At 53.6% G+C, this 9,115-nt stretch overlaps 1 protein-coding gene across 1 annotated transcript in view; it reads right to left on the bottom strand.

The window, feature by feature from the left end:
- Positions 1 to 5,988, bottom strand: part of KLC3 (kinesin light chain 3) — a 9,202-nt gene extending 3,214 nt beyond the window's left edge. The window contains exons 1-5 of the mRNA XM_012811200.2: positions 5,960 to 5,988; positions 1,909 to 2,174; positions 1,235 to 1,465; positions 887 to 956; positions 260 to 479 (exon numbers count right to left, since the gene is read on the bottom strand). Coding sequence (XP_012666654.1) covers positions 260 to 479; positions 887 to 956; positions 1,235 to 1,465; positions 1,909 to 2,166 — 779 coding nt within the window. The 5' untranslated portion in view covers positions 2,167 to 2,174; positions 5,960 to 5,988. The remainder of the gene's footprint in view (positions 1 to 259; positions 480 to 886; positions 957 to 1,234; positions 1,466 to 1,908; positions 2,175 to 5,959) is intronic.
- Between the last annotated feature and the right edge of the window lie 3,127 nt (positions 5,989 to 9,115).

Raw genomic sequence — 9,115 nt, 5'->3', positions numbered from 1 at the left:
AATCCCCAGCCCAGGCCCGCCAAACAACAATGATGGCTGCAACCAAAAAAATGGCCGGGCGTTGTGGACAGCGCCTATAGTCCCAGCTACATGGGAGGCTGAGGCAGGAGACTCGCTTGAGCCCAGGAGCTGGAGGTTGCTGTGAGCTGTGATGCCATCGCACTCTACCCAGGGGGATAGCTTGAGGCTCTGTCTCAAAAAAAAAAGAAAACAAGTCCCTGCCCTTCCCCACTTCAGCCATGGCTGGCTGCAGCCTCACCGGTACACCAGCGCCAGGATGTTGAGCATGGTGGCCACATCAGGGTGGCAGTGGCCTGAGCTCCGCTCCAGATCTTCTAAAGCCTGACGGCACAGAGGCACAGCGACCTCATAGCGGCCCTGCCCTGCATACTGGATCACAAGGTTGTGCAGGGTTCGGAGGCGGGCAGGGATCTCGTAGCCACCCTGCTGAGCTGCTGCTGCCCCTGCTGCCTCAGGACCTAGGGAGACAGGGTCTGGGTCACTGTGGTTCTCCTTCTCTTCCAGTCTCCCACAAAGGGACACATATACCCCAGAACTGCCTTGCTGTTCAGCTGGCCCCTGGGACTATGGACCATACACTGACTTCTGAAATTGGGATTAGGGATCTAACTGGCTGGTGGGATATGTCCTGGCTTGGGGACATGAATGGGGCTACCTTCTGCCCCACAGGATGTGAGTTCTGGAGACTGTCTGGCTCTGGGGGGTGTGGCCATTATGGCTGCCTGCTTTCATGGCCACCTCCTTCATCCTCCGGACCCTTCTCTGATCTTCCCACCCTCTGCTCAGAGACCCTGGGGTCCAGCAAATCAAAGCCCTTTCCCTAGCCTAGGCTTTCGTCCTCCGTGGCTGTGCTCCTCACACCCACCTCTCTTCTCCTCGTCCTCGCTGGGGAACAGGGAAGCCAAGCTGTCTCGGCGAGTAGGTGACTCAGGCTGCTGTGGGGAGGGCAGGACAGTAGGGAGTCATGAGGCTTGGGGGCTTGTTTCAGAGACCAGGACCCTGAATCTATCTCAGGGTTTGAGGGGTGACCAGGAGCTTCAAGGGCCTCCTGGGGAACTGAGGAGGATCTGGGAGCTTTGTGGAGCAGCTAGGGAGGCGTCTGCATAAGTTCTGGTGGGTCTGGGGAATTGGGACTCCACAGAGGGATGGGTCTAGGGTACTTCAAAGCTCTGTGCAGGGCACAATGGCCAGGCCTGGCCCTGCCTCATGGCACCTGGCTCTCTGTGGGCGGGTCGTACTGTCGTAGCTGCCCCAGGAACTCAAGGTGGCTTTTCTCCTCCTCCAGCTGGGCCACAGCCTCTTCACTGGCCCGCAGCCTCCGCTGTGTCTCCTCCAGCTCCTCCCGCAGCCACACGTTCTCCTGCGCCAGCCGCCGGGCCTGTGCTCGCAACCGCTGCTTCTCAGCCTCTAGCGCACCAACGTGCGCCGACAGGGCCAGCAGCACCTGTCCGGATGGCCCAAGTCAGTGGGGTGGTTTCTATCTGCCACACAGCCCCTGACCCAGCCCAGGCCTCCAATCCGGCCAGAGCACCCCCATTCTATCCTTGATACTCCAGATTCCCTAGAGACCCTGTCAATGTGGCTCCAGGGACATTCCCAGGGACTCCTCTGACTTTACCTAAGCTCAGGGACACTTCATATTCTGCCTGTACAACCCTTAAGTCTCCTCAGACCCCTTGTTCACTAAAGGACCCTATCTGGCTCAGGGGTCCTTTGTCACACACAAAGACCCCTTAATGCTGTCCAGAGTCCCCCTTTGCAGCCCTTCCCTGGGCCTCACCATCTGTAATATGGGACCCCTATGCTTACCCACCCCACACCTCTCTCTCTCATACCTACCCCTCAACACCTGAGCCTCACCCCCCACCCCCATCAGCCCTCTCATACCTGGGCCTCACCCAGTCCCAGCTCGATGGCCTCCAGTGAGTGCCTCACCACCTGCTGTTTTTCTTCTAGCAGCTCCCAGCCAGCCACTGGGCCTTGTCCTGCCAGGGCCTCCGCCAGGTGCCCAGCCAAGCCACGGTGCTCTGCCCGCAGGGCCTCCAGCCCCTGCACCACTTGCCTAGTCTGCTGTACCAGCTCCTCAGGGCTCAGGCGCTCTGGGCCCAGCCCTGCGCTCCCTGGGGCTGCCACCTGCACAGACATCGCTGCTCCTGTGGGGAGCAGGGGTTAGGGAATCACTGCCAGGCCAGGTTAGCCAGCCCCCCAGCCTCTATACCCATTCTGGCCATCTGCAGGATCCCCAACTTCTCCCTATGCACCCATCTCAGGCAGCCCTAACAGAGAACCCTAGTCTACCTTTGTCTGTCCTCTGGACCCAGGGCTCTACTCTGAGGTCAAATCTAAAATCCTACTATATACTTAACCAAGAGAAGACAAACAGCTGGCTGTGGTCCCCACCTGCCCTCAGCTCACTTGGCCAGCCCCCCTCACCTCTGGATACCCTACCTCAGAGCTCCTGGTTGGGCGTGTGACCTGGGACCAGAGGGCCCTCCTTTGCTGGGTGTGTGGGGCGGGGCATGTGGAGGCGGCAGCCTCTCTGTGAGCTCATTCTTAGGGTGTTTTGTTGGGAACCAGTCAGACCACTGGGGGTGGGGTGAGGCAGGAGGAGAGGGCTGAGGGGCTGGGGCCCCGGAAGCAGATGAGGCCTCTAGCTTCAGGAGATGAGGAGGGGGCTGAAGTGTCAGATTCTGGGCCAATAGACCCTGAGGGAACAGGGGCTCCACCCTGTATTACAGACAGGCTCAGCCAGCACAGGGCTTGTTGGGACACAAGTGTGACAGGAGTGGCCCATGGATGTTATACTGGCCCTGTGACAGCTGAGGGTCTGAAGCCTAGCTCATAATGTGGGGATCCCACACATGGGACTTCATGTGGGACTTCATTGATAATAAGGTCACAGAACTTAGCTGTTTTTACATGTCTCTGGGTTCTCACAAATACACATAAACACACTCCTCAGAAACATACTCACACATACACCCTCCCTTCTTAAAGATATAATCCAACACACATATTGTCTTAGAAATATAATTCATCATACACACAAACCCTTCTTTCTAATACAATGTGACACACACACACTCAAAAATACAGCTCAACACATGTGTACACTTCCTCATCAGAAATACAATTTAATACACATTCTCCCTTTAGAAATACAACACACACACATTCCCCTTCTAAAAACAGAACTCAGCACACACTACACTTTCCTTTCAGCAATACAACCAAATATAACACAATAACTCAGGTGTGCATACACACACACACACACACACAACTTTTCTTTCAGAAATAACATAGACACGCCCCTCTTAGAAACCCAACCCAGCACACAGGTATATTCTCTCAGAAAGAAAAGCCAATAGGCTCCAGCACCTGTGGCTCAAGCGGCTAAGGCGCCAGCCACATACACCTAAGGTGGTGGGTTCAAATCCCCAGCCCAGGCCCGCCAAACAACAATGATGGCTGCAACCAAAAAATGGCCGGGCGTTGTGTCGGGCGCCTGTAGTCCCAGCTACTTGGGAGGCTGAAGCAGGAGACTCGCTTGAGCCCAGGAGTTGGAGGTTGCTGTGAGCGTGATGCCATGGCACTCTACCCAGGGGGATAGCATGAGGCTCCATCTCAAAAAAAAAAAAAGAAAAGCCAATAGGGGCGGTGTTTGTGGCTCAGTAGGTAGGGCGCCAGCCCCATATGCTGAGGGTGGTGGGATTGAACCCATCCCTGGCCAAACTGCAACAAAAAAATGGGTGTTGTGGTGGGTGCTGGTAGTCCCAGATACTCGGGAGGCTGAGTCAAGAGAATCACCTAAGCCCAGGAGTTAGAGGTTGCTGTGAGCTATAATGCCACGGCACTCTACCAAGGGTGATGAAGTGAGACTCTATCTCAGAAAAAAAAAAAAGAAAAAGAAAAGTCAACAGATGGAGAAACTATCACTGTCTCATCTCTCCCACCCCCCAAATCTCGTTCAGACTGTCCCCTTGCACTTATCTATGATACTTGCTCTCTCCATCTCCTAAGCAGCCAGCTCCCCATTCCACATCCAGCACCCTCAAAATCCACACATTTCTAAGATTCGCTGTGGGCCACCCCCAGCTTCTCCACTTCCCCTGCAACCCTCCACCTCCTGGCCTGGCCTGTAGGGCCTCAGGTGCCTACACACCACACACACACGTATGTGCAAAGGGCCCCTGAACTCAGTTACCCTGTTGGCAGTGGGTGCCCACCGGACAGCTGTGGAGACATGCAGAGGGAGTCCTAGGTTTCCACACACACCCTCTCAGGCCTACTTTACTGTGTCCACCAAACACATATCATATCTCACATAAATGGTCCAACTCACAACCACACATTTCATCAAGAGCCATCTTTTTTTTTTTTTTGAGACAGAGCCTCAAGCTGTCCCCCTGGGTAGAGTGTCGTGGCATTACAGCTCACAGCAACCTCCAACTCCTGGGCTCCAGCGAGTCTCCTGCCTCCGCCTCCCAAGTAGCTGGGACCACAGGCGCCCGCCACAACGCCCGGCTATTTTTTTGGTTGCAGCCATCATTGTTGTTTGGCGGGTCCGGGCTGGGGATTCGAACCTGCCACCTTAGGTGTACGTGGCTGGCGCCTTAGCCGGTTGAGCTATAGGCACCGAGCCAAGAGCCATCTTGACAACCACAACCATATCGACACAATTTTGCCAGGGTAACGAAGTCTTGTCTCACCACAGTCTCAGACACAGCCTCATACATCCTGCTCCAAAGCCAGACTGACAACCACAGTCATTCATCATTCAACCTATTTCCTAGACACACACTGGCCCGTGTGCACAGCCATACGTCTGACAGAATGATGATATGATCAGTCATAGCCCACATATCAGTCCCTGACATAGACCCTTCTTCCCTGTCACTCACCTGGAGAGAATCCCAACCACACATTACTTAGTTTAATTGCCCCCTTCCCCACCTGCATGTCCCACCCTTAGCCCCACAAGCTCTGCATCACACCACAGCCAGCTCTCAGTGGCTATAGACACATCTCCATTTTCTCCCCTTACACACCTCCACAACTCTCCTGCAGCCCCACAGTTCCACACATGCTACCCCACAACACAGCCCCCATGCACCATCACAGTGACACACAAACAGAAAGTCAACCACAGTCACATTTTTACTGACCTCAGTCCCACACAGTGCCCACCTCCCTGCCATACACACATACAACCCCCATCCTACAGCCACATGGTCTCTTGGGCCATGCTCACCTAGTCCTACGAACACTTCCACTCCCTGCCATACACACAGCCACACACACATCAGCCACAAGCAGAAAGCTAGCCACAGTCACACAATCTGTCTGTCACATACATGAAGTACTATTGACAATCCAACTATCAACACACACACAGCATTACAGACGCACAGAGGTCGCTCACATTTTCACATCATTGAACAGTCCCATGTCATTCACAAAGTCCCTGCATCCCATCACAGGGCTAGACGGAGAACAGTCCATCTCTGTCTCATCACCCCCATACCCACAACTTGACACACACACACCAGACCCCCTTACACACAAGCAGGCAGAAGGTTCCCAGCGTGGTCCCGCACCCCAAATCGCACAACCTTATCCCAGGCCTGCCGCCAGCTCCGCGCACCCGCACTAGCGCCTGGCTTCACGGCCGTCACAAGGGCCCCCTCCCTCCCGCTAGGCCCCGCCCCATCCTTGCTCCTGTTTACCTGCGCCCGGGGAGGGGGCGCGGCCCCAGCCGAGCCTCCAGACCCCGGGGAGCCCCAGGAATTGGCAGGGGCCGTCCCAGGGCCCCAAGGTCGATCCCTCTCGCCAGGCGAGCAGGCCTAGGGGTGCGCCATCCCTGGTTCTCACTCTCCACCCCTTGTCCCATCATCATGGCTCCCCAAGACTCCCGCGTCCCACTCCCAGCGCCCACCTGGCCGCGAAGGACTCCGCGAAGGACTCCGGGACCCGCTTCGCAACGCTGCGCACTGTCGCGTCCCGCAAGCTCTGCAGCCCAGCTGCTCCCAGCCGCGCCCCGGGTCTCGGGCCGAGGGCGGCTCCTCTGAGGAGGCGTGGCGGGAGGGAGCCCCGCCCCCCGCAGGTGAGCTGGTCCCGCCCACCGCCCGCGGGAAGTTCTGCTCAGCTGCTCAGCTGGGCCGGAATCACGGAACCTCGCGAGTGGATCCCGTAACTTCTAAAGCACAACGAACCCGAGGATGATTTCGGCATGCTGGAGGCCCATAGGAAGCCTTGACGAAGCCCAAATCTTAGGAATTTGGAATCTTGGAAACTTTGGATACCAGACCGACGGCTTTCTTGCAGTGCCTGCCGCCAAGCTTTTACCTTGGTTGGGCTGCCTGCTTTGACCGCTCTTCCCACGTATCTCGTTGTTGATCAGGTCTCTTCTCAAAACCGCCTCCTCCAATAGGACTTCCTTGATCACGCCTTCTTTTCTGAGAGAGGGTCGGGCTCTGTCTTTCAGGCTAGAGTGCAGTGGCTTCATCATAGCTCACAGCAACCTCAAACTCCTGGGCTCAAGCAATCCTCCTGCCTCAGCTTCCCAAAGTGCTGGGATTACTGGTGTGAACCACTCAGCTGTCCCTGACAGGCCCGTCTAAATAGCACCCTCCCGCCAAAACGTTATCTCATTTTCCTTCTTAATTTTGTTCACAAAATTTTTCAGAGCCTAAAATTATTTTACATAACATATCATATCCATATCATTATATTACATATCATACATTATTGGCAAGGGAATGCGATGGCTACGAATTGGGATCTGAGTTCAGATTTGATCCACCACTTACTTGTTGTGTAGGCCTTGGTCAAGTAACTTATCCTCTTTGTGCTTCAATTTTCCTAATCCATAAAATGGGCATAGTAAAAGGCTTTGAGTGTTGAATAAGTTAATATATATGGACAGTACTCTTATCAGGGCCTGGCATATAGAAAGCACTTAGTGAATGTTAGCTACTGATTGTATAATGCATATATATTACTGGTTCTTTTTTTCTTCTTCTAGAAGGTCAGTTCTTAGGGCAGGGCTCTGCATTGTCAACACTGTATTTTTAGCCCTAGAACGGAATCTGGAGCAAACAAGATGCTCAATAAATATCTGTTGGGTGACTGAATTAATGAATCAAGTCCTATAATCGTAAAATGGCCAAAGCTGGGCACGATTCTAGCATTTTAGAACTTGGTTCAACTAGACTCACAGGCGTCCTCAAATTACAGCCCGCCTAGGACATTTATCCGGCCCACTGGGTGTTTTTGCCGCTGCTGCCTGTCCTGCTTAGCAGCTGACTCGTCCCGGGGCCCACAGTCCAGCCCTCCAACGGTCTGAGGGACAGTGAACTGGCCCCCTGTTTAAAAAGTTTGGGGACCCCTGAGAGCTACTCCAACTCCCTTCTGTATCCCGGCCACTGCGCTACAAGATGCTTCCAGCAGAGGGCGCTGCCGGCCCGCGAATGAGGTCCATGGCATTGCAGCTCACAGCAACCTCCAACTCCAGGGCTCAAGCGAGTCTTGTGCTTCAGCCTCCCGAATAGCTGGGACCACAGGCGCCTGCCACAACGCCTGGCTATTTTTTGGTTGCAGCTGTCATTGTTGTTTGGTGGGCCCAGGCTGGATTCGAACCCTCCACCTTGGGTGTACGTGGCTGGCGCCTTAGCCACTTGAGCCACAGGCGCCGAGCCCCAGTTCAGAACCTCGACAAACCTGGCTTCTATTTCTCTGTTTTCTGGGCCCCAGTGCAGATACTTCTTCCTCCAGGAAGCCCTCTTTGACTGCCCCCCCCCACACACACCAGGCTTGCAGCCTTTTGTATCAGGCGCATACTAGCTCTATCAACTTTGAGTCATTATGCTGTGGAGCGCACACTGGACTGTGAGCCCCAGGAGGGAAGGACAGGGCCAGGGCTATGCCAGTCAGTCACTACTGTGTCCCCAGTACCAGCTAGCATATGATCAATACACAGAGAAGGCATTTGGGAGAATGGGTGTTGATTGAGTCATGGAAAAGAAAGCTCAAACTCACATCCTAACTCCCCCAGGTATTTCTAGGGAACAGGACTGAAGGAGGTAGGTGAGCCCTCCCCCTCATTGTTTTGGCCCCCGGACACTGGACATTGGCTCTGGGTCTTCCACACGCTTGCCATGAGGCAGGGTAAGGACTGGAGTCAGGCGGCTCAGGTGCAAATCCTAGCTCAGCCACGTACTGGCTGTGTGACCTGAAGCCAAAAAGTCACCTTTTGGGGCCTCAGGTTTCTGATGTGTAGAATGAGACTCAAAGGATACCCTACTTTGTGAGCTATTGTGAGGATTAATGAGTAATCCCCATAAAAGGCTTAGAATATGGTAGCACAAGGTAGACAGGGGAAAGGGAATAGGAGGTGCAGAGGGAGGGAGAGGGAGTCGGTTGAGGGTCAATGCACAGATCTGGGTTTATATCCTGGTCTTTCCATTTCCTTTCCATGTAACCAGGGGCAACAATGATCTCTTGCTAAGCCTCTTGTTTCTCATCTGTAAAACAGGGATGACCACACTCACCACACATCATTGTGGTGAGGATCAAGTGAGATAAAGATTGAAAGAAGAAATTGTTAACTAAGCTAAACATTTCTTTAAGCTGGCCGTGTTCCAAACATCTTTACACAACCCCAACAAGGGCTAGTATTTCTGAGTTCTTACTGGGGGCAAATCCTATATGCAAATTAACTTGGTTAATGCTCACCACAGGTGCTATGATTTTCTACAGGTGAAAAACATGAGGCACAGAGTGGTTGAGTGATTAAGTCTAAGGTTAAGGAGTAGCAGAGACCCTGAATCCTTATAGCTGCCTGCTAAGGTAGCCACTATTACCAACCTCATCTAAAAATGAGGAAACCAAGGCTCAGAGAGGAGAAATTGCTTGCCCAAGACCACAGCCAAGAAAGCATTTAACAAACGCCTCCTATTTCTTAAGCCCCACCCTCCCCAGTTTGCCTTGTCCGGAAAATGGGTGTTGAAGTTGGGAGCTTTTTTTCCTAATCTCTTGGCCACGGTTTTTAATTTAAAAAGTAATGGTCAGAAAAAATGTTCACAGACAATAA

Source organism: Otolemur garnettii, unplaced genomic scaffold, assembly GCF_000181295.1.
Source record: "Otolemur garnettii isolate 467f Iridium unplaced genomic scaffold, OtoGar3 scaffold00152, whole genome shotgun sequence".
NCBI classification, from domain to species: domain Eukaryota; kingdom Metazoa; phylum Chordata; class Mammalia; order Primates; family Galagidae; genus Otolemur; species Otolemur garnettii.
This window is presented reverse-complemented; position numbering and strand designations above follow the sequence as displayed.